Source organism: Eurypyga helias, unplaced genomic scaffold (genome assembly GCF_000690775.1).
Source record: "Eurypyga helias isolate BGI_N326 unplaced genomic scaffold, ASM69077v1 scaffold10457, whole genome shotgun sequence".
NCBI lineage: Eukaryota > Metazoa > Chordata > Aves > Eurypygiformes > Eurypygidae > Eurypyga > Eurypyga helias.
Genome location: NW_010259922.1, coordinates 9514 through 35591, shown reverse-complemented (window position 1 = coordinate 35591; position 26078 = coordinate 9514). Strand labels below are relative to the sequence as shown.

Sequence of the window (26078 nt, the reverse complement as noted above, 5' to 3'; positions counted from 1 at the left end):
TGATAACTACATAGATAAATAGGGAAAAAAAAGTATAGCTGAGATACCAAATGTAAACATACCGATGCTCAAGCAGGATCCCTCTACAAAAGTGAGAGATGGCATTGATTTTTGCACCCGGGTTTGGCAAGGACATGGCAGTGTACAAAGACAGCCACCGATGTGCAGACAGCTGTTTCTGGATGTGACTGAGCAGCCACTGCTGTGTCCCAACCTGTGCCTAAAGGACTTCAGCTTTTCCTTTTCTACCTATCCTCCAGCCCTGGCTGGGATCTCTCCAAAAGTAGCTCACAAGATGCACCTGAAACCTCCAACAGAACAGCCAGAAGAGAGTTTCTGTGTTCTCATGAGGGAGCTCCCTTGATGTTGTATATGGAATCAGTCAATAAAAGCACTGTACAGGAGCAGACCACAGTCCTACCAGACCAGTTCCTTGCCTGTGAGAAGGCACAACCAGAATAGGAGGGAAAGGGTGTATAAACAGTGCAGTGTGCAGGGATGTTTCTCTCTGTGGATCTAAGCTCAAATTCAGTCTGTGAAACTCAACTTCCACAAAACTCTGAGACAATAAATTCACAGTTTAGTTATGTGTCGCATGAAAATGTACTTCCACTTACAGCTCTATTCATCCCTCCATTCTTGTTCTTCACTCACCCCCTCCACCACAATCTCTCTCCAAATTGGTGAGGCCATATCAATTTAGTGTCTCCTTGTGTATCCATTCTGAGGAGAGAGAAATGGGAATAGGGTATTGTTTTCAAGATGACAGCCCACCATGGATTTATGGAGTGGCATAATAATGTTTGCAGCTTAGTTCTTTGACATTTGATTGCTTTCACATTGTTAAACACTGAACTGTTATTTGGAGGAAATAACTGTAAGGACTCCGAGATCTCTTCCCTGACTGGTAATAGCTAATTCTGAACCCATCATTGTTTATATCTACAGCTAGGGTTGCTTTTCCGTGTGCATTACTTTGCATCTATCAACACTGAATTTGTTCTGCCATATCATTGCCAGTCACTTAGAATGATGGCATACTATTGCAATTCTTTACCACCAGGTTGTATTTCCAGTACTTGAAATTACTTTGTCTTATGACTAAATTTTTCAGTTTGCAAATCATTTGCCTTTTCAGGTGGTTTCTGAGTGTATTGAGCAGCTCAAACTTCATCAGTAGCTTCCGACCCTTTGTTTCCTTTGTCTTAACCAGCTGGGACCCTGTGAGACCTTCCCTCGTACCTGCAGTAATGCTGGTACTGAAAGATACTGATAAAAAGAAAGCTGATACTGGTGAAAAATCAAGCATGGAGATACATTGGTCCTGTGGAGACAACTCCTCCACCTTCCAGGGCAATGCCTGAAGCCGGTGTGGTGAACTGCCTGCTGGAGCTCACTTGTCTAGCAACTGCAAAAGGAGTTTATGGTGACAAGCTCAGTTTTGGATATCAACCTATTAGTTATCTAAAGTGGGTTGGAAAATTTATATTTCTGGTTTTCTCTAACTCATACTATTTGATAATTCATGTTTTATTAGATCCCCTGCCAGTTTGCCTAGTGCATACTGAGGAGCAGTGCAGCGCTTCCATGTCTGAGTTTCTTTAGGGTGGATGCCATCTGGTTCTAGTGAATTGTTTAATTTATGAATTTTTCTGAAAACTCTTGATCTATTGCTTCAGTTTAATGGTCTTTCCATTAAGGTTAAGGGATTGGAGCACTAATCCCCATATGAAGCCAAGCTCAGAGAGCTGGGATTATTTAACCTCAAAAAGCAATGTCTCAGCAGGGTTTATCAGTGTGTTTAAATACCTCATGGCAGCGGGAATACAGAAGATGCAGCCAGACTCTTCATTGTGGTATGCAGTGAAAGAGCAAGGGGCAATGGGCACAGATTGAAATACAGATTTGCCTTAAACATGATTTTTTTTTTTTTAATTTTTTTTTAATTTTACTGTGAGGGTGGTTGAACACTGGCACAGGTTCTCCAGACAGGTTGTGGAGGGTCTAGCTGTGGAGATATCTAAAAACCCGACAGTTAGCAACCGTCTCTAGCTGACCCTGCTTCGAGCAGAAGGATTGGATGAGTGGTTGCCAGAGGTGTTTCCAGTGTCAATGTCGGAGTGACACCACCATGTAATACAGGCTATAACAGTGAGACCCTTCCAAACTCTGCAGTAAATGTTCCTGCAAATATGAGCTGTTTTATGGTGGCCTTGCCTGTCTTGGTATCTTTTAGTTTTATAGATTCTTTGGTAGATTTCTGGCTCTGGAAAAAGCTTTATTAGTGTTTTTTATAGTTTACAGAATACTGCTTCTTAAAACTCTTTTGGGCCTTACCATGCCTGGATTTTGTGGTGTTTTCTGTTTTTCTCATTTGGACACTATTTTCACTTTCTGAAGAATGTAATTTTACTTCTAACAGTCTCCATTATTCTGCTATTTAAACATAAGAGCTCCTTTCTGGTTCTTTTTATAGATGATATGTATTTATTCTAAGCCTCTAATGTGGTTCCTTTATGTAATTTCCTTGCCAACTCCAAGCAGTTTATCTTTTTGGCGGTTGCTTTTAATTTAAGTTTAGCAAGTTCCTTGTCCTGTCTTTGGATGGAATAAATCGCCCTCCAGAGTTCCTGTTAACACAGTCAGCTTGGATTATGCACCTAACTTTAAAATGAGGGTAGTTTTATCCCATGAATCCCTGCTGTCTGTGACCTGCCCCATTCCTAATATTAACATAAGCTGTTTTCTTGCCTGGAAAATACATCACTGTATAGGCCTCTATCTGAAAAACTAAGGCTTGTCTTCATCCATTCCACCATCTCTGCATAATAATGCTTAATCTTCTGACAGGTAGGTTTAACTAGCTGCATGAATAAATAAGTATTTAACGTTAAAGGTCTTTGTAAAATCACATGCGTGATTTTTTTGTCCCCATTAGCTGATATTGAGTGTCCTCATTGTTATTCTGCTAAAAATGAACAAACATTTTCATTTCAGCTTGGTAGATCTGGGAAAATAACTATTTTGTCAGCTGTACATTAACAAGAGAGAGAGTATCCTTACTGAGAGCCCAACCAACCAACAGAGGCTTGCTTCATTGCTGGTGATCTACACTGATTATTTTTAATTTAAAGGTGTACTTGATGTAACTGCATATTTGGGGCACACATGCACGACTGGGACAAGTACTGAATTTTAGAGCATAGCTGTTCATTGGTGTGATGGATCTGTGGCCAGCTCAGCACAGGTGTCAATGGGGTGGGACTGACGAAGCCGTGTCCCCTTTGTCCCTGACAGAACATCCACCTGGTGGCCAAGTGGCTGAGTTCTCTGGAGAAGAAGCTGGAGCAGCACAGCAAGGGCAGCCACCAGGATTTCCGTGTCTTCATTAGCGCGGAGCCAGCACCCTCCCCTGACAGGCACATCATTCCCCAGGGCATCCTGGAGAACTCCATCAAAATCACCAACGAGGCTCCGACTGGGATGCACGCAAACCTGCACAAAGCCCTTGACAACTTCAACCAGGTAGGAGCACAGCGGGGCTTGCAGCAGCAACTGGCTGTCAGGTCAGCTTGTAGCCTCATGTAGAGTGAGATGTGTGTGGGCCTTGCTGCTCTCAGGCAGCAGACGTGGGAGTCCCCCTTGCATCATGCCGTCTCTGTATCCAACAACCCCGTCCTCTCTTCTCCAGGAGCTGGGCACAGCTTTCTTTCCAAGCACTGATTTTTCCAAGAGAGGACTCAAGTAAACCTGAATGGCCTCTTTCTTGCAAGAGATCACAGGATACCAGAATTCTGCCCAGTTTAATAATTTTCTCAACAATGTATGATGCTTAGAAAGGCTATTTCATTGAAGAATCAAAATGCAGTGTTTGGTAGGCTTGTCATGTTTCAACTTGATTTCTCTATCTGTGTCACTCCTTTTTGGGCTGGCGACTGACATATTACATCTAACACCCAAAGACACAGAGAGGAGAGCAAGCCAAACTTTGCTTTTTTTCCCTTGTGTTTAACTGGGGTTGGAGGTTCAGAGCTGCTGATACAGTCCCATCCCACAACACTCTTCAGAGCAGCGTAGGGGTACTTGGTGTTGTGTACCCAAAGGCCATTCAGCTTAAAACCTTGCTGACATCAGAAGTGTTGTCAATTAGAGCTGAAATCTTCCTGCAGGAGGACTTGCTTTGCCAGACAAGGGTAAAGTAGGCCATCTTGAAAATTGCTGGCCCACAAGAAGAATAGCGGATCCCAGATTGCTCGTTGCTTTTATTGCATGGTAACCACGTACCACACTCCCGATACAGCAGCCACTGTCCCTGCTCTTTGCTGCTGGAACTGCATGTCCTCTTGTACAGGGGAGACAAAAGCAAAGAGTGTGGAAATGATGGGAAATATTATTTCCTTGGTGCTGCAGAGTTCAGAGTTCAATGTTAGTCATTGTAACACAGGGAGTAAACAAGCCCGCTTTGTGGCCTCCCTCGGCAGCTCTGGGCACTGCGGGGCAGGAGGCTGCCAAAAGTAGCAGGGCAGGGCTCAAGTGCTGGTGGCTCCCTAGGAACAGCCGGTGTGTCCAGGCATGCTGGAGCCTGGCGTGTCTCAGTGCTGGAGGTGGCTGTGCTCCTGCTGACCCTATTTTCCACATGACACAAAAGGCTAAGGGCTAACAGCTTGTGTTTACGATGATACCTTTCCTAGATACAGGCCATTGCATCCTGCTGCCCTGGGCACCCATCACCTGAATTCACACATCGTCACTACCTTGGTGTGATGAGTTCTCACGGCAAGACTCTGCCTGTTAAACCTAGAGCAGCCAGAAGGCCCTCAGGGTACTTTCGCTACTCAGACTGCCTTTTTATGTCACTTCCGCTGAAGTTACTATGGCATCTCCATGCTGCTGTTGACTGTGCCCGGAACACACACAGGACTTGCAGGATTGCTCTTTCATATACCCTCCATCATACGGGACATGGCAAGAGTAACCTCCACCTATTGTCGACCATAGGCACTGGTCCATGACACAGCTCACAGCTATCTTTGCACTTACACATTGGTATGCAGGGTATCTCGAGGGCAGGATCTAACATTGCTGAGCAGATGAGTCAGGGAGGCACCATGCAAGGATTAATGTGTATAGTAAGGGAAGATTATTCTATTTTTATCTCATGTCATTCATGGTCTTGAACACCATATAGAGTCCTGGAGAGCAAGGGAGGGAAGAAACTTCACCCCAAGTAACGTTTCCATCCTGCCTCTGCTCAGTTAGTAATTAGCATTTTCTAAACTGCTGGAGTCTTATAAAACATCCCTTACCAGAAATCCTGGAGTGAGTGGGTAGGGTCCCTTTACACCTCATTTCCCTGCTTTGTACAGAATGGATGTTCAAATTTAGCTTTCAGCTGAAAGTCACAAAGAAGGCCCATTATTCTGTGCAGGTGATATTCTGCTTTGTAGCTGAAGAAAAATCCACAACGAAATAGAGAGGTCCAATAAGACTGAGCTGGATTCTTACTCTGTTCATTCAGGCAAGCTCCCCTTCAAGTCCAGGGGCACTTTCTGAAAGGAGAAAGGTGCTCAGCACATATGTGAACCAGTTCTTCATCAAGTTGCTGATAAAGAAGGGAGCTTAGAGTGCTGTTTAGTCAAGGGGAAGACAGGGGTTTGGATGTTCTTGATCATCTTAAGCAGCTAGACTGCATTTTGCACATTTTAGAATAATGGATTCTTCCTTTTCATCACAGCCCCTGAGCTTTGTTATGCTGCCCAGCTGATTAGAGGTTTAACATCGTAATTTTTTAAGATAAAGACAATGAAGGGAAATCACACAGTCACCATTTGTCGTCTTTGTCACATAGCAAAGTGGACTTAAAGTGGCTGTCCCTGGAGAGGCAAGATAGAGGGGTGTGCTGGTTTTGATTGGGATAAAGTTAATTCTCTTCATAGCTAGTGTGAGACTTTGTTTGGATTTGTGCTGAGAAGAATGTTGATAACACTGATGTTTTCAGTTGTTGCCAAGCAATGTTTCCATTAAACCAAGGACTTTTTCAGTTTATGATACTGCCCCTTTGTTCCCAGCTTATTCTCTACAAGAGGCTGGGAGGGGACAGAGCCAGGACAGCTAATCCAAACTAAACTTAGGGGTATTTCATGCCGTAAGACATCATGCTCAGTGTATATGTTGGGAGGAGTTGATCAGGGGTTATGGCTGTCAGGGCTCTTGAGGCTCTTGGGCTCTCTCTCTCTGACTCTGGGACTGGCTGGACAGAGTGGCAGGTGGTGAGTGTTTTCATAATTTGGTCTTTTTTTTTAAATTGTTCTCCATTTCATTACATATTATTAGTAGCATTATATAATTATTTTATTTCATTTATTTTCAATGATTAAACTGTTTTTATCTCAACCCATGAGTTTTCTTATCTTTTCCTCTGATCATGTTCCACATCCCACTGGGCAGGGTGAAGGTGAGCGAGCACCTGTGTGGTGCTTGGTTGCTGACTGGGGTTAAGCCACGACAAGGGGCTGGTCAGCCTCTCCTTGCTCTGCCGCTTGCTCAGCAGTGCAGGTCAGAGCAACTGTACCCTAGATATGCTATTCCCAGGGAGGGTTTGCAGAGACTCGGGTGGAGGGGCAGGCAAGCCCTACCCAACATGTTCATCTCCCAGGACTGAGGAGATCCCTTCTGTTGGCTATGGGAGATCCTATCAGGTTCCTGCCATGGGGCAGGGGACCCACTGCTCAGCCACATTGCTCTTGCCAATGCAGAACGAGGGCCAGAGCTTTCCAAGACCCCTCCTGGCTTCAGCCATAGAAAGGGAGTTCAGCTTTCCCTGTGAGAGCTGATCTTCAGCCTCATGCCATGCATACAGGTCCAGCCCTTCATCCCTTTTGCTGCTCTCCTGTAACATTGGTGCGCTCCCTGCTGGGAACAGGCATGGCTGCCCAGGCTTCCCTTGGTGCCCTCCTCCTGAGAAGTCTGTCCAAGCACCATTCAGGGTTTTTTGGAGACGTTGTCTTTGTTCATTTTCATTGATTAAATAACTCAGGCTCCCACCCCTCCAGTTCTGACATCACAGTTCTGCCTACTCATTTGTAGATATTCAAACTTTAAGCATCACCTGGAATTTGGGAAGGGAAGTACTCGTTACTGTGCTGGTTTTAAATGCCTGCATTAGAATTTTTTTGCAAGCATTTAATCTCCTCTGCTTGGATTTTTGGACATTTCTCGCATCCCTGCTTTGATGTGCTGCGCAAGGTCATGCTGTCAGTCATACGCTGCTGCAGCACATGACCAGGCTGTCATTGTGCAGAGGGCTACAGCAGCAGGAGAACAGCCTTCCTGCAATAACTCCCTGCTACTTCAGGCCTGCAGCTCAAATAAATGCTGCCCCAAAGAAATCTTTTGTACTCAAGGGACAGGAGGGACTTTAGTTCTTCCAGGCACAGTGCTCCTCGGCAGGAGCCTTGCTTAGGGCCATGGTCCTGGTCCCACTGCTGGCACACTTGCCCTGTGTGGTGCCTATCTCCATCTGCCTGCTGTGGGATGTAGGGCACGTGCAGGCAACTGGGCATTGGGTGAGGGCACGTGTCTTTCTCTTCTTGGCTTTCAACATGTGTTCCTGTACAAAGCCGCTTTGAGATGGAAAAGAAAATATTAATTTGGAAAATATGCATCAGAATTTTCTAATAAATTTGCAATGCAAAGTCACTAACTTAGAAAAATAGTGCATGTGTATATTATGCAGAAGTGAACTGACTGGGCAAATCAAATCCCCCTCACCAAAGTTAATGCATTTGTGAGGCCCTGAGAGTCTCTGAGACAGAAGGCACTCTGGACTTACCCATCCCTGTCTCTCTGCTTCTATTGCAGGATACCTTGGAGATATGCACCCGGGAGAATGAGTTCAAGAGCATCCTGTTTGCTCTCTGCTATTTCCATGCTGTGGTGGCAGAAAGGCGCAAGTTTGGCCCCCAAGGCTGGAACCGTTCCTACCCCTTTAACACTGGAGACCTCACTATCTCTGTGAATGTGCTGTATAATTACCTGGAGGCCAGCTTAAAGGTGTGAGAATCAAAAGGAGGATGTTTGGTGGCTTTTAACCACCAGTGATGGACTGGCTTCTGCTGAAACCCCTGGGAATTATAGAATGGTTTAGGTTGGAAGCGACCTTAAAGAGTATCTAGTTCCAACCCCCTGCCATGGGCAGGGACACCTTCCACTAGACCAGGTTGCTCCAAGCCTCATCCAGCCTGGCCTTGAAGATGGCCGGGGTTGGGGCATCCACAGCTTCTGTGGGCAACCTGTTCCAGTGCCTCACCAATGCTCAGTAAAGCATTTTTTCCTGATATCCAATCTAAATCTACCTGCTTCCAATTTAATCCCATCACCCCTTGTCCTGTCACTACAGGGCTTTGTGAAACAGTCCCCCTCCTGTGTTCTTGTAGCCCCTCCAGGTACTGGAAGGTACTGTAAGGTCTCCCCAGACCCTTCTGTTCTCCACACTGAACAAGCCCAACTCTCTCAGTCTGTCCCCATAGCAGAGGTGCTCCAGCCCTCTGAGCATCTCTGTGGCCTCCTCAGGACTCACTCCAACCAGTTGATATCCTTTTTATGTTGAGGGCTCCAGAGCTGGACAGTGTACTCCACATGCGGTCTCACAAGAGCAGAGTACAGGAGGAGAATCCTCTCGCTCGCCCTGCTGCCACACTTCTCCTGATACAGCTGAGGATACGGTTGGCTTTCTGGGCTGCCAGCGCACACGGCCGGCTCATGTTCAGCTTTTCCAACACCAGCAGCCCCAAGACCTTCTCCTTAGGGCTATGCTCTCAATCCATTCTCTGCCCAGCCTGTACTTGTGTTTGGGATTGCCCCTACCCAGGTGCAGGACCTTGCACTTGGCCTTGTTGAACTTTAATTAATCAACAATACATAGTGGTCTTTGGGTTAACAGAGCTTAGAATGAATTTGCATTTTAGTGGGAAACTGCACAAAATCTGTGCTGTGATCCAGTTTTACTTGGTTAGGATTTACCTACTCCCTAATGTTTACTTAGAAAACCAAAGTCGTGAAGTGGAAGCACTCACTGTGCAGATCAGTGCTTAGTGCTGTAAGCTGCAGCTCAACAAAATGGCTGCTGGAGCTCTGGCTGTCTGAACTCCTTCATGCCCTCCTGATTCCTTCCTTCAGGTCCCATATGATGATTTACGCTACCTCTTTGGTGAGATTATGTATGGAGGTCACATTACCGATGACTGGGACAGGCGGCTTTGCAAAACCTATTTGGAGGAATTTATTAAGCCAGAAATGCTAGAGGGAGAATTCCTCCTTGCACCAGGATTCCCCCTCCCAGGGAACATGGACTATAATGGCTATCATCAGGTAAGCTCTTTATTTTCTCGCATTATTTATACACATAAATGTAATGTCTTCCATAACTGCCCTATAATCTGTTTTAGGAGGCAGTGAATAGGACTGCAGTGTTTCAACGCACCTCCTGTTATTTCCCATTATGTTCTGTTTCTGTAGACATTTCAGCATTCCCTTGGGTGAACCAAGTCTAATGGTAATTTGCTACTTCATCATGGGCTCATTCTGTTCATGCATGAATAGAACAACTGTATTGGTTCTTGAGACTTGAGCGAGACTCCTGGAAAATTACATCCACATACTGTTTTCTAAAATAGCGTTTTCAAGCTTCTTTTATCATCAGTTTCAGTGAGAAACACTGAAGGGTCTTGTTGATCTGCTTACTGATCTCATCTGTTCTTTGTACACAAATGCAGTAGCAGAGGTAGGCTTATTAGGCTGCTTTTGTTCATAAAAATTAACTACTGGAAGTTAAATTCCCACAAGAGATGTGATTATGTTGATGCTGAAATGCACATCAGGTAATTGCTGGAGAAGGTCCAGGCCTGAGATACGTAGCCAAGCCAAACTTTAGCAATTACTTGCAGCAGAACTAGAAGCACCTCTGTAAACAATTGTGCAGTCCTTTTCCCCCTCCGTTCACTGGTGTTTCAGCCACAAACAAAGTTATGTCAGCCTGGGTGATAATTCCAGTGCCAGTAGCTAAGCTGAACCTGAATTTCTCTGTACAGTACATAGACGATGCCTTGCCTCCGGAGTCTCCTTATCTGTATGGCCTCCATCCCAACGCTGAGATTGGCTTCCTTACGCAGAACTCAGAGAAGCTCTTCCGCGTCGTGTTGGAGATGCAGCCCTGGGACACTAGCATGGGTGATGGAGGGGTGGTGACCAAGGAAGAAACGGTGAGAGTGGTAGAAGGAGCTGTTGAATTTTGTTACCTGTGTCATTCCTAAGTAGTCTTGTCTAGCTCAGGTTTGTCTCATAACTGCTTGTTATAATGTGATCTGCCTTTGCTGGGTACAAACCGAGTGTCTAAAACCACTAGCCTCATATTATGCAGAACATCACCACGGTGGGTTGTAATTGGAGTATCGTCAGTAATAGGACAGTGGCTTTTAATTACCCCCTGAACTGCAGTGCCTTCATTATCATCCTGTGAAGACATTGTGCATAAACATTCTGGGGTCTCCACTGTCTCTGAGCCACCAGTTGCTGTGCACTATGCTGTGACTGGCATACCAATGGGCTCCCTGAGTGCACCATCTGCCAGCTACAATGTGCCATCCAGAGCTCAGACCACCACTTACTGCTGCCACCAGGTCCCACCCAGCTTCCAAGCTCCCAGGGACCTTGTAATTCTTCAGTTCTAGCTGAACTCCTTCATACTATGCCTGTGTACTGGGCTGGTCTCAGCCCTTCATCTCAAAACTCACAGCTCATTAAAATCTGGCCCAAGCATTCATAACAGGATCTGAAAACAGCCAAAGCTTGCTCAGTTTTTTACTTCTGTGGTCTTAAGATCCCAGCTCTGTGTTTCAAGCTTTGCAAATTAATGAATGGCCAATAGAATTATATGATGTGTGTGGTCTGTGGAACTTGCTGCCTTTGTCTAAGGAACTCTTACAAGGGCTGGGCATGTTCAATTTTCAGTTCATACTAGAATATGAGGTGAAGGGAATAATGCAGTAGTAGCAAAGCCAAAGGAAATGTCCAAAGATAGCAAATGTGAATACTTCTTCTCCCCTCCTAATCCTTTTGCTATTCAAATACAATTAAACTCCTTGTCCAGGCAAGCAGAATTATGAGTGAGTGATCCAGTAGTGGTATCACAAGGCATGGCTACCCTGCAAAGTCCTGGTGATGGTCAAGAAAATTGTCACAGGAGCACAGAAGTTCTTCTGGCTTTTGTGATCTGTCTGATAACAAATGCTGCAGCCTGAGTGTGGGCCCATTCCACTGCCTTATGCCTGGGGGGATTCTCCCATAGCTAATTTCTTCTGGAGGTGATCTCTCTCATACAGGCACTGACTGTATCCCTTTCACTTGGTCCTTGAATGAGAGTGAGTTAAGAGTTGTCTCTTAGCTCTTCATTTAAGGATTTCCAGCCTCTGGTATGGCTGCAGTCGTTGCAGGGAGTTTGCAGGGAAACAACAAGCCTATCATTTTCCTGAGGCTCTGACAAATCCAGTTACTCCCACAGGTTTCTGAGACCACATTACAGAAAATGAGCTGCAATTGTTGTGAAGAAATCAGAGCCAAGGGGATTTGCAGGGGAATTTAAAATTAGACGATATTTCTATATTGCACCTGAGGTGCAGCTGAAGAGCTTTTCCAGGGGAGCTTTAACTTTAGCCACCTAGCTGGTTGCAATAACAGCCTGCATGTCGTCACCTCTTTGCAACATCTGATGTGAATGTGGAAGGTTTGGAAGAGCAATGGTAGGAAATTGGAGTACAGAGTTCAAACCAGGAACATCAGGGGGCATGGCAATAACATTACCCTGGGCTGTCCATGTCATTGGTTAGGTAACCCACACCAGGTTTTGCACATCAGATCACAGAATGGTAACTGCATTATGTGTTCCGGAAAAATCCCCAAGAAGCAGAAGTCTTGTTCAGGTTCCAGCACTGAAGTAAAGCAAAGCATTGAGTGAAGGGCTTCCATACCAAGTCTTCTAGTGGCCCATGTAAACCTCAGAGATGCATCTGATTCCATGAAGATTAGGGTCTTCATGCATCATTGTCAATCAGAAAAGTTTTTGTCTGTTTCATTTATTTTTTAGACACTAGAAATCTCCTGTTGCATTGGAGCTTTCACTGTTTAGTATTTAGAGATACAAAGCACTGTTTCCAAATCAAGCTGTAATGTTGACCAGAAAATTATTTTGTTTCATTATGCTTTTCTTCCACAGCCTTATTCAGAATATGAAATTCAGCTTAAAATTCAATTTCATATGATCAACTTGCTATATCAATATACCACAGAAAACCAGCTCATGAGCTCAGTTGTCCTGAGACTCAGCTGAGACTATAGCCCCATCCATCTTCTTGCATCTGACCTTAGGAGAAGTAAGAATACAGGCTTAAGGCCCAAGAAGAAAGGAGACTGCTACATGTCACAGTGACATTTTGAAAGCTTCTCATCTGACATTAACTTTTGTATGCATTTGAATTTTAATAGGATGGGGCAGGGTCTTTGAAGGGTGCTATGCCCAGAGCAGCTGACACTGATTGTTTTTGGAGAAACTAACTGGCAGATGGAGTTTTCATCCTGTGTTCAGGCAGCTGTCAGCCAAGGAAGCTACGTGGATCATTCACTAACATCTTCCTTTCTTTTCCCTTTGGCACACAGGTTAAAGCTCTTCTGGAAGAGATGTTAGAGAGATTGATGGATGAGTTTAACATTGCAGAACTGATGGCAAAGGTGGAGGAGAGGACACCGTATGTTGTGGTTGCCTTCCAGGAATGTGAGCGCATGAACATCCTCACCAGTGAAATAAAGCGCTCTCTCAAGGAACTGGATCTGGGGCTGAAGGTGAGAGCTCTGGGTGCTGGCAGTTGCAGCGTTGTAAAAACTTGATAAATGGAAAAGGTGCTCAGGCAATAAAAGGGATCACATTTCTGTATTCAGCACTGCTGGCCTTCTCCTTGACTCTATGGAGAAAGGTTTACTGGTGGATTTCAAAAGGCACATTGTCCACAGGCCATGGACACAGACACTGGGAGGGTTTAAAGATACATGTAGCAATGACGGCTTTTGGGAAGAGAGACCAAGCGCTTCTGACCACCTGATATTGTAGCACAGCAGTAACAGCTGACTCAAAAATTAAGAGGTGACCTATTTAAAGGTAAGCCAAATAATCACACCTTTTCACAAAATGCTGTTACTGAGGGGACCTTGTAACAAAGTGTTATAAAAGGCACAAGCTGAGCTGAAATCAAAAGAAAACTTGGAATTATGTAAGGACACAAACTGTCCATGGCTATAAGAGAAAAGGTATAAAATTCAAGAGCTTTGGAAAGTACAATTTCCCTTGCTGGTCATGAGTCATTTACTAATGGAGGAGGGATTGGGAGCAGACCTTGCCTATTGGAATACTGCTTCACCCACAGTTGTTTCTCTGTCCTGGTAAGAAACTAGACTCTGCTCTGGGAAGGTGATGTCTGTGTCCCTCTGGATGGTGGTTTTGGACACTGCTTATAGAGAATAGCAAGGAGCTCTGGGGCTGGCAGGACACATCACATTGGCTGAAAATTTCTGGATTCATCAGGATGTGCAAGAGGGCTGTGCTTTGAGGCGGCATCCGCTGGTAAGAGAAGTCATCTGCTGAATTGCCTCCCAGGTGGGACAAAATATAAAAGCCTACTGCCTGCCTATTAGGGGATAAACCAGCATAGATCAGACTGCACTGCAAGTGAGGACCTGCCTCGCCAGCTCTGGTGCCCTGTAGCAACAATACCCCTTCCCCTTGTCATCCCAAAGGATCGCCATAGCCAAGTGCTGTACATCCCTTGGAAAGGCCTAAGTGTAGCAGAGGAATGGTTCCTGGAACTTGCAGCACGAAGCTAGTGGCTTCAAAGATACTCTGGTGCCTTCCCTGCATCATCAACACAAAACTGCTACTGAAGGATTTCATGGTGTGAGGCAGCAATTAAGGACATCAGGCACTGAATGACAGGTTGTCAACATCATTTTCTGAATGACAGGTTGTCATCCCATTTCACCAAAACGCTCAGCTTGCAAAAATAGTTTGTGTAGCATGGCAACCATAACACTTGAAGAAACTGCAACTACTCTGTATGACCCCATTAGTAGAAAGAGCTGACAGGAGAGCAAGGAGGACCTGTCTTGAGACTAGATGACAATCCCAACCCTCTCTTGAGGGCAGCTTTGAAGAGAGATCTTCAAAGGACATCTCTGCAGTATGTACACAGAAGTGGTAGGGTTGGCTCTGGGATTTTAGGAAGCTGAAACTCTTCAAGGATAGGACTAGGCTGCTTGTAAATCCCAGGTGCCTTGTGCTGTAGTGAACCCAGCAGCTTGAGTTCAGGCTATAGCTCAGACATTTCCGCATTGTGTTTGCTGCTGATGCTTAGTGTCTTGATTAAAGGGAGAGACATATCATATATACTTTATGGCGGTCCAGTATGTACAATCCATTTTCAAATAGGCAGATATTTATGTAGTCAATTGTTATAAACAGATTTTCTTTACCTTCTATCATAAGGCAGTGGACTTGAAAATTCTCTTTCTTGAGACAGGTAAACAGAAGTGATTTAATGTTTCAATCCTAGAGCATCAAACAAGATATAATTGTAACAGGGACAATGTGTAGCAATTAGATTTAATGTGGAGAAGAATATCTATTTAATATTCATAGTGGGAATGAGTGGATGCATGGGTTTAAATAAACCAAAGAAATCAGGCAATAACTGAAGATGCAAATTTCTCCCCAAAACCCTGCTACAAATCATGTAATGGAAGAGAGATGGTGTCTGCAGAAAAGGCACCTCTAACAGCTACATAGGTTGGTTCCAACAGCCTCAATAAAACTATAGAAAAGAATTATAGAGTTGTTTAGGTTGGAAAAAACCCTTTAAGATCAAATCCAACCAATAATGTAACACTGCCAAGCCCACCACTAAACCATGTCCCTGAGCACCACATCTACACATCTTTTAAATCCCTCCAGGGATGGTGACTCCACCACCTCCCTGGGCAACCTGTTCCAATGCCTGACAGCCCTTTTGGTGAATAAATTTTTCCTAATATCCAATCTAAACCTTCCCTGGCACAACTTGAGGCCATTTCTTCTTGTCCTATCACTTGTTATTTAGGAGAAGACACCACCCTCTCTGCACCCTCCTTTCAGGTAGTAGTAGGGAGTGATAAGGTCCCCCTGAGCCTCCTTTTCTCCAGACTGAACAGCCCCAGCTCCCTTAGCCATTCTTCACAGGAACTGTGCTCCAGACCCTTCCCGAGCTCTGTTCCCATTTCTGGACATGCTCCAGCACCCCAGTGACTTTCTTTAAGTTCTGTACTGAACACTGTATTTGAAGTGTGGCCTCACCAGTGCCCAGTACAGGGGACAATCACTTCCCTGGTCCTGCTGGCCACACTGTTCCTGATACAGGCCAGGATGCCACTGGCCTTCTTGGCCACCTGGGCACACTGCTGGCTCATATTCAGCCGCTGTCTACCAACACCCTCAGGCCCTTTTCTGTTGGGCAGCTTTCCAGTCACTGTACCTACAGCGTGATTCATAGACACCACAGGGCCTGAAGGACTACTGAAGAGCAGATGAATATCTGTATCTATTCATGTTAGCATTTCTTCATCTTATGTATGCTAAAAAGACAAATATGAAGGGTCTGAAATACAAGCAGTTGAAATTCTTCTGTGCCCACGAGCAAGGCTGCATGAGGGTCCCTGTAGGGCTGAGGTAGACATTGTGCATGACTCACACCACTGCCCAGCATACCACAGCAGGCCCTTCTTTGGGTACCCCGTAACGGCCAGGGGATCCTTGGCCTGCTGTTGGCTCTTTCTGTAAGCAGTGCTGCTGGACTGACCTTACAGCTAGGTCTCACCCTCACTTTGGGAGAGGAATCATTCTTTAATTGTTCCTTCTGAGAGCAGCTCCTGTGAGAGCTGTTAATGCACGTTAATCTCTGGAACTGAGGATCTTTACTGACAGCACTCAGAGGAGGAGAGTTTACATAACAGGAAGCACAGATCTCAGAGAAGAATAAATAAAACACAGAGGAAGCAAATCTTATTGTTTTTAACTGACTATCTGCTAAAAGAATGCAATTTGAAAATGTCATGCCTAATTTGAATTTTTGAATGATTCATTGTATCTGTGTAGGGGAAAGTGATTGTTTGGTCCAAAAATAGGAGACATCCCAATAAAAGGAAGCAAAATTGCAATAGGCTGGTAGCCATCAAAAATAACTGGCATGTTGCATTTCTAAGTCCTTTGTTCTGGGTGACTTCAGTGGCTGGGCTGAAACACTTGCATGTTAATGTTGTACCCAGTGTAATTTTTGCAAGCAGATTTTCTATTTTGCAACTTCAGTGAAGGATAAGCCTCCAAAATGAGGATAATATATATGATAAAAGGATAAAGTAGGATCAAATTTTGTAAGGCTAGCTGGGTATTTCACTGTATCAAGTGAAAATAACTGGAAAACAATTTGTGACAAAAGTTTGCTCATCTTGAGGGAATGTCTGCAGGCTGATTAAAATTTTCTTCAAGGGTGTCTTTTATGAAAATTACTCCCAGCATTTTAGAAAAAAAGGAAAGGTAACTTGAATCATTCTGGATGCACTTTAATATTCAGCATCTGAAATGAAAATTTATGCATAATTGTGTTTGGACAACTATATGAGATAGCTGCTATAGATGCTTTGAACCCTCACAGGAGATTCCAGCAAGTATGCTTGAGTGCGTAGGCTTTAAAAATTACTTTTCTTAAGCCTTCCTGAGAATTACATTTGTTAATTCATTTGATTCCTGAAAATAAAACTAGACAGGATATAAGATCATGAGGATTATGTCTCTAAATCAATTTAACTGCTTGCACACATTTTGCAATATTTTTACCTGCTTTAAAAACTTTCCAGCAATGCAAAACACCTCTGACTGTCACTATCAGAAGGCCCTGTGGTTGTCTGTCCTGCTGTGACCAGTGCAATACTTAGCTCCTCAGACGTTTCTTCCTGCATGGTCTTGCCATGGCTTTAGCCAGAGACCAGCCTATTGAATAGGACCTCTCAGGGTCTAAGTTCTCCTGGGAAGGGAGATGATGACCCCTGTGATATGAATGGAGAAGGAACCACAATGATACTTCAGAGTTTGTGTGCCAAAAGAAGTTTAAAATAACAAAGCCATGGCCACTGCCCCCACTGAGGTCAAATAATTTTGACAGCCTTGTGAAGTTCACTACCTGACCCTCTGATTAGACATGGCCATGCTTTTCTGGTGCATGAACTTTAATTTTGGGTCAGTAAGTTGTCTTAAAGTGATTGTAGATAAAGTGAAAGAGCTCAGATGCCTAAGACGAAATGCACGGGGCATGTACTGCCTTTGCATTTCTTTGTCACTTCATGGCAAACACCAAAATAAGAAATTTTTAGTTTGTGTTTGACCCTTATGCTTGGAATTTCCCAGGACTTCAAAGACCTTTTGCTAGTTAATCCATTATTTTGAGATTCCCTACAAATATAAGACCATTGAATATAAATAATGAGATGATTTACTGGCAGAAACCTACCTGGTCCCTGCTCACATGAAATGACAGGTGATGTGTATTTTGAAAGGTGGTTACAGTTGTTCCTCTTGTTTTAAGATTAATTGCAAATAGTCCTGCTTCCACATTTTCATTTAACCCTATTCGTCACTTTTAGCTTCGTGTGTTAACACAAAAAACATCTTAAAACCTTTGTACACATCATTTTCTCTGTTGACCAGAAATCTTTTCTCTATGGGGAAACTGAGCAGGTTCAGATGCTTTCTTCCTTTAAAAGCTTACTGCTTTTAACAAGTCATCTTTGGAGCAGAGGTTTAATAATGCCTTCTTATCCATCCTGTTGAGAGATGAACATCTCCCAGTGAGAGGATTTCTGTATGTGGAACCGCGGATCTCTTGGGTCAGCTCTGAATGGGGATCCCAGGGCTGCGGTGGCTTTCAAGCATGGGGATAGTGCAGAAATGCTCTCAGCTCTGGTTTGAATTGGTGAGTGCTGGAAAGACACATCCCCTTGAAGTACTGCCCTTGCTTCTTTCCAGACAAAATGAATTTTATTGTGGTTGTTTAGAAAGTTTCACAGGGGAGGGGTGTGTGTGTGTGTGGAGAGGAGTCAGGTGCAGATAGATATTGCTACGATGCCAAGATGGTTAGACTGGACATTTCCAGTGACTGAATTCAGCTGACACCTTTCCTCCATTTGATAAGACACAGTGTGTGGGGTAGATGTGCATTCAGGCCCTTTGTTTTAGCTGTCATCCTGAGTGTTGTGTTTGCAACAACTTGATAAGCTCAGAGGACTCCTCTTACAATGAGAAGTTGTCTTCCAAGCTTGGGAGTCTCTGGTCTCTTTTCAGCGTATTTCCTTTGAGAAAATGCTTGCTAAGCCCAGAGCACCAGCATGCTTGCTTACCCTTGGTCTTGATCATGCAGCACTGAGCCTGCTTCTGCTCGTTAATGCCAGATGCAGCAGGGGCCATCAAGGGGCCATCAACTGCCTTCCCACGGTCTGGTTGGGTGTCTAGCTTTGATCTTGTCGTACTGTAGCCTGTCAGTGTGATCTGCAGATCAGAACTCTGCATAGTCAGCGTAGGAATAAACTGCAAATATTTTTAACTGCTGGACTCTGACAAGCATCACTAAACGTGTGCTGGGGTTGCTTTAAGCAGATTTCAACTTTTGCTAAAGCTTCATAGATTTATGTGCCTCCGTAAAGGGCACCTCTGCTGACCTCATGGCTGGAGGCACTGAAGTCCTGTGAAAGAACAGTTGGAATTTTTTAATGTGAATAGACTGACCCAATTCCCTTGCCCTCTTTCTTAGTAACGGCTCAACTGACTTCAGTTAATCTTTCCAAAAACACTCAGCCTGAGGCAAAGAGAAATTTTATGTCAGACAAATTTTGGCAAAATGATAAGGGGGCAAATATAAGTATGCATGAAACCTGTGATCAGCATTAACTATGTGTCTAAATTGCTATGGTGTGTTTTACCCCTCTAGCTCAGCATGGGGCATACAAAGATTTAAATTATGAAGGGCATTATGTACCTCTAGAAACTAAGCCTGCATTTGTAAGTTCGTGTCTTTGCAGATTGCTTGGCTTCAGTGTCACAGAATCACAGATTAGTTGTTCTGGAGATTATCTAGTCCAACCCTGTGCAAAAGCAGGGTCAGGTAGAGCAGGTTGCCCAGTACCATGCCCTGCTGGCTTTTGCAGATTTCCAAGGATGGAGACTCCACAGCCTCTCTGGGTAACCTGTTCCAGTGTTCAACTGCCTTTACAGTAAAGAAGTTTGTACTTGTGTGTCAATGGACTATCTCATATTTTAAGTTGTGCCCATTGCCTCTTGTCCTGTCACTGGACACCACTGAGAAGAGTCTGGCTTCATCTCCTTTACTTCCTACCGTCAGATATTGATAGATTTTGAAAAGATTCTCTGTGAGACGTCTCCTCTTGATGCTGAACAATCCCAGAACTGCCAGATGTGGCCTCACCAGTGCTGAGCAGAGTGCTGCCATTACCTTGGTGGCTAGGCTCCTCCGAAGGCCCAAGGTCACTGGTGGCCACCTTTGCTGCGGGGGACGTTGCCAACTCATGGTCAGCTTGTTGTCCATCAGGACTCCCAGGGCCTTTCCTGCAACTGCTTTGCAGGCAGTTGGTCCCCAGCATGTACTGGTGCATGGGGTTATTCCTCCCCGGGTGCCAAACTTGGCAGTTTTGTCTGTTGAACTTCATGAGGTTCCTCTCAGCTCAGCCTGTCCAGGTGCCTCTGAATGGGTATTATTGGTGGCCCTGTGGAAGAGTGTAAGCAGGTAATAGTCTGAAGTCCACAATGTCCTGAATCCAAACTCTCAGTGTGCAATAAATGTCCCCAGACATCAAGAGAGGTTGGCAGATGGGGGCCTCTGTCCTCTGCATCAGGAAGTCACCTACTACTGTCACTCACTGATCTCTAATGTGCTCCTGCATGGCTCAGGGCCTATCAGCATGGGTGTTTTGATGGACAGAGTTCCCAATGCCTTGCCTCCTACCTGGGCACTGAACCTATTTTGTGGATGCAGATTTGCAGGGAGAACTTGCTGCTGTTGCTGTGAGTCACAAGCTTCCAGACTTTGTCATCAAGGAAGTCTCCTTTTCTCAACCAGATAGACACGGGCTCTGCCTGCCTTCCTTCTATACTGTTGGGAGTTGAGGCTCCTCTTGTATCTGCAGAGTCTCAGAGAAGAACCAGTGGTCTCATTCTCATCATCTTGAAGGCTAAACAGTTTGCTGGCCTCTTCCTGTGGACCCTTTACTTGATGGCACAGGTCCTTCACCAAGGCACATATACAGGCAAGGAGATGGTCGCCCAGCCCCAGGCTCAGTGAGAGGCTCCAGGTACTGCCTGCAGTCCCAGACACGATGAGTTACAGCCTCCATCAGGAGCTTGGTCTGAGCTGAGGCCTCTGCTGTGACAGGGACCATTGCTCCAGGTGGTGCTAGGGAGAATGCCCCGTGGCATGTTACCCTGTGGCATGTCACCCTGTGGCATGTCACCCCATGGCATGTCACCACTATTGCTAAGCAAGTGTACACTGCCCTGTCTGTGAGCCCCATCTGTGTGCCCCTCTATGCAACCTGCTGCACAAACTGCTGCATCTCTTAATGGCTTCTCTTAGCTGTCCTTTCAGCATTGGTGCCATCCAGGCATCTCTTGCTTAGATTTAATATAGCAGGAATTTTCTTAACTTTAGACTAGCAGACACAGACGACCTCTGCAAAGTTTCAGAAGTTCATGAGATGCTGTTATTGCTGTGCAGAAGTCTTTTTTGGCTATGCAGTGATGTTCCAACTCTTCTCCTGCCTGGGAAAAACAGATATAGGTTTCTAATGGCTTTAAAAATAATTAATTGCTGGATAAAGGAAAAGACAAACTTCTCTATATGTCTCACTTGGCTGAATTCTATCTTAATTTGTTGTGTGATTCCCTGCTGTGAAAGAAACTGTGATTACATTTGCAGATGACATGTGAAGTCAAAAAGAAAGACTTGCCCTGCAAAGTAATAGAGGAGTAGGGTAGTGAGGGGAAGTGGAGGAGAGGAGAGGGCTAGGGCTTGATGTAACAAATATTCAGACAGTTTTGGAACAGATCATCAGAGACCCCAGTATCCTGCCCTGGCAGTATGAGTGAGAACAGCTTTGCATCTCTGAAAATTTGCCCTGTAAAGATCTGCAGTCAGTGAGAGAAAACAGAAACAACGCTGGGACAACTGAGGGATACCCATGCTTGCTGTCACTCTGTTGCATGTTTTCCTCCAAGTAGTATTTTTACAGTAGGAAAGATGAGGATGCAAGAATATATAACAGTTACTGTTAAATAAAACCCCAAACCATGAAGAAATTCACAGTATGTGAACACTTGTGACTCTGTAGGGTGTCATGCTCTTCCATACCTCTAGCTCAGCCTCTGTTTTCAAGCAGGCTTTGTTAGATTAAACAGTTGTCAGTGCTAATTATACCCTTTCTCACTCAGGGAGAACTGACTATGACAAGTGACATGGAGAACTTGCAGAACGCTCTCTTCTTGGACACGGTGCCTGAGTCCTGGTTAAAGAGAGCTTACCCTTCCACAGCCAGCCTGGGCACATGGTTTGCTGATCTCCTCACTCGCATCAAAGAGCTGGAAGCCTGGACAGGAGATTTTGCCTTACCCTCCACGGTGTGGCTTGCTGGGTTCTTCAATCCCCAGTCTTTCCTGACAGCCATCATGCAGTCCACAGCCCGAAAGAATGAGTGGCCTTTGGACAAGATGACCTTGCAGTGTGATGTGACAAAAAAGAACAGAGAAGATTTTGCCTGTCCTCCTCGGGAAGGAGCATATGTGCATGGTTTGTTCATGGAGGGTGCACGCTGGGATGCACAGGTGAGCTCACCAAGTCTCGTGTGTTGAGAGAGAAGCCATGGATGTTATGCTGTTATTGCTGGGTACTGTACTCTGGGGAACTGCTCAGCCCAGACAAGTGTTCATCTAACAGTCATTTGAGCTGTCTCTTCAGGAATGGGAAAGCTGTGAAAGATGGGCCTGTCCTCTGTAGCCTAGAGTGGGTATCCAAGGTGGTCAGATAAATCACCACTTGGACTTTCCCGTTTCATGACTGTGAAGGGAGTTCACAGTGGCCAACTTGGACTGATACATCTGGTTTTTACAAGGTGAATCTCAATCTCAGTGTACATTGACCAAAAGGCGGTCAGTACTCATGGTGTTATGACAGAGAGGAAATATGGGGTCCTCTCAGGGTAGTATTGTCCCTGCATCTTCACATGGTTGTGATTTCACTGCTGCTTCCAGAGTGACATGTCAGACTTTTGCATTGTCATTACTCTGTCACCTTTTTAGCAGTGAGGAGGAGAGGACTCTGATTTCCAGAGCTGAATATGTGGGATGTGTTAAATCCAGACTACTGTTGGTTGCTGCAGGATGTCACCTACCTAGACAGAGATTTTGGTCAAAAATAATCACAACATTTAGCCATCACTTCAGGGTGGCAAATAATGTTTGCACAAAGGCTGCGAGAATTGGGATTGTTCAGCCTGGAGAAGGCTCCGGGGAGACCTCATTGCAGCCTTCCAGTACCTGAAGGGGCTACAAGGAAGCTGGGAGGGACTTTTTACAAGGGTCTGTAGTGACAGGACAAGGGGTAACTGGTTTAAATTGAAAGCAGGGAGGTTTAGATTAGATATCAGGAAGAAGTTCTTCACGGAGAGGGTGGGGAGGCACTGGAACAGGCTGCCCAGAGAAGCTGTGGATGCCCCATCCCTGGAAGTGTTCCAGGCCAGGCTGGATGAGGCTTTGAGCACCCTGGTCTAGTGGAAGGTGTCCCTGCCCATGGCAGGGGGTTGGAACTAGATCATCTTTAAAGTCCCTTCCAACCCAAACCATTCTGTGATTATATGAGTCTATGAAACACCTTCCCGAGAATTTGTGATAACAAAATCACAATGACTCAGACTGATAACAGCCTGGGGGAGTAGGCTGATCCTGGACAAATAGTGTGTGTGGCTCTTGCTCTTCTGCTTTCCCCTTCTGGATGTGGCCCAATGCCTTTCAGCTATAGCACAGCCAACCTCAGGGCAACCAAGGTGACAACCATACCCTGCAAGCGGGCAGCTGGAGGGAAATGTGTATACTTGCTATTTCTTGCCCATATAGCTGCCAGCACTCCTCTTGCAGTGCACCTCTGAGAGCAGCATCCCAGAAGAGCACAATTGTCCCTGTCATTCCTTCTGACAGTTGTCAGCTCTTAAGAGTGCAGTCTGCAGAGTGAGAGCCATTAGACTGACAAATCCCCACTGGGCTTGGTCCTCCGAGTTGCCTGGCCTGTGGAACCATGACTCCTAATTTGTGCTGCATGTAAGAATTAAATGACAGTGATTCATGCAGCTCTTACTCTGGGCAGACAGTGTGATACTCCTGCTGCCAGTGATCTGTGAGAGACTGAAGGCTGATCAAAGTCAGTCATCCAGAACTTACTTTTCTGTGTCAAGTTTACCTCCTTGCAGAAGGAAACTTTTATTTCAGAGACAGGTCTGTAGAGTCGTCACCTTGAAGATCCTCCTTTATCTGTTGTGAGGCTTGGTAGAATACTGAGGAGAGAGGCCATGCCTGTTATATACCATATCCCAGCCTGACCTTGCAATTAAGATCTAATACTCTCCACATACTTTTCTTCTCCCTCTCTGAAATAGTTTTCCATGAACGATGGGCAAATAGGCAAAGCTTTGAATGCATGGACTGATGGCACACAGTGCATTTCATCACAAATTCTTGGGAAGGTCAAGGATCCATTTTCTTTCTTTGGGTTGAACGATGGTTCAATGTGATGGGCTGACATTCATGTGGGCCTCAGAAGACACAGGCAGTCAGGAAAGGCAAAGGCTCTGTCAGAAGATTACAGTAAAGATCTCACGTAGGCATAAGGTCAGACCTCCTGCCTCACTGGTGTTGGCCCTGCTAATAGCAGAAGTAACAGTAGCAGAACAGAAACCAGCCCAGTCCATTTCCCAAGCCCTGGTCCTACAGTTCTCTTAGAGTTCCCTTGTCTAAGGCTTTGGTGTGGCTGACATACAAAAACTCTTGCAGCTCATGGAGTTCAAAACACATTACTACAGAGAACTCTGGATTTCAGTTACCCTCAAAGCCTGACATTTTAAGCTTATACAAATCAGCTGGACACAACAGTACAGAGAAAGTTCAAAACAAAACCCTGGTCTTGCACATCGAACCCACCATTTAAGTATTCATCCCAGTGACTGCTGTTGTGTTCTCCTTTACCGTCATTACCACCATTACTAGAACATATAGTGGTAAAAATGGCTGAGTTCTGCCTAGGTTTTACCCATCCTCAAGTAGTAATGGAAGTGAAGAGAGAGAAGTTTTGGTGGTGCAAAGCCAGAAATCTTTTGGTAAACACATGGCTTCTCCCCTCTGCCTCCCTCCAATAACTTGTAAGGGTGACTGCATTCAGCAATGAGATTTGTCTTCTGAGACCATCCAGACTTTAGTAAATGTGTTTTTCTGCTTACATTTACCTTGTCATTGAAAAACACTGAGGAATTATGTTTATAGAACCATTTATAATCTCTGGGTATCATGCTTCAATTTATTTCAGAAAGGAAAAGAATATTTTCATATGTTTCTGCTCACACTGAAATATCATTTCCATCTAGTGGAACTATTCATTTTACCTGTAATCCAGTGAGCACAAGTATATATTAATGGATGCAGCATTTTTAAAACGGGTACACAGTTCATTTGGGTTGTATACACCTGAAGTCCCTCTATATTCTGCTACTCACATTTTTCTATTTATTTAAAAAATTTTGTTTGCCCTTTGGTGTCTTAAATTTGTAAAACGTTCATTAAAAAAAGCAGGCACCTATTAGATGAAATTAGATGAAACCGAGCACATTATTCCGTGTCGAAATGATCTGTTGCTGTAGCACTGTTAAAGTCAGCATGTACTCAGTGAGAGATGGACTAGTGACACTACGAGACATTTTCTCTCAAGCCATGAGCAATTGCTGACTGGCTGTCTTGCTCCCAGCAATGGAGTTTTATGCCAAACGTGTGCCCTGTTACTCCCCAAGGGTACTGGAGCATGAAAGGACAGCGGGAGAGGTGAGTTTTTCACTGCATCAGGAAGATCAGGGAAAATGTGGGCCCTCTGCGGAAGGAAACAGGAGAGCTGGTTTCCCAGGATATGGAGAAGGCTGAGGTACTCAATGCTTTTTTTGCCTTGGTCTTCACTGGCAAGAACACGAGCTGTACCCCGCAAGTCACGGAAGACAAGAGCAGGGACTGGGAGAATGGAGAGCCACCCATGGTCAGAGAGGATCAGTTTCGGGAACACCTGAGGAACCTGAAGGTGCACAAGTCCATGGAACCTGATGGAATACATCCATGGGTCCTGAAAGAACTTGCAGATGGGGTTGCTAAACCTCTATCCATCAGATTCGAGAAGTCATGGCAGTCTGGTGAAGTTCCCGCTGACTGGAAAAGGGAAAACATAATCCCCATCTTTAAAAAGGGAAAGAAGGAGGACCCGGGAAACTACAGGCCAGTCAGTGTCACCTCTGTGCCTGGCAGGATCATGGAGCAGATCCTCCTGGAAATCATGCTGAGGCATATGGAGAATGAGGAGGTGATTGGTGACAGCCAGCATGGCTTCACCAAGGGCTGATCGTGCCTGACGTGTATGGTGGCCTTCTACGATGGGGTCACCGCCTTGGTGGAGAGAGGATGGGCAACCAATGTCATCTACATGGACTTGTTGCAAAGCCTTCAACACCATCCCATATGACAACCTTGTGTCTAAACTGGAGAGACATTGATTTGACGGATGGACCGCTTGATGGAAAAGGAACTGGCTGGATGGTCGCACTCGGAGAGTGGTGGTCAACGGCTCAGTGTCTGAGCGGAGATTGGTGATGAG

General features: G+C 45.0%; 1 protein-coding gene across 1 annotated transcript in view; it reads left to right on the top strand.

The window, feature by feature from the left end:
* The window catches only part of LOC104512017 (dynein heavy chain 9, axonemal-like), a gene marked incomplete at its 5' end in the record, with an annotated part of 47140 nt that overhangs the window by 17090 nt on the left and 3972 nt on the right, over positions 1 to 26078 (top strand). Inside the window, 6 exons of the mRNA XM_010154834.1 lie at positions 3298 to 3525; positions 7861 to 8052; positions 9178 to 9369; positions 10089 to 10259; positions 12709 to 12891; positions 21620 to 22009. Coding sequence (XP_010153136.1) covers positions 3298 to 3525; positions 7861 to 8052; positions 9178 to 9369; positions 10089 to 10259; positions 12709 to 12891; positions 21620 to 22009 — 1356 coding nt within the window. The remainder of the gene's footprint in view (positions 1 to 3297; positions 3526 to 7860; positions 8053 to 9177; positions 9370 to 10088; positions 10260 to 12708; positions 12892 to 21619; positions 22010 to 26078) is intronic.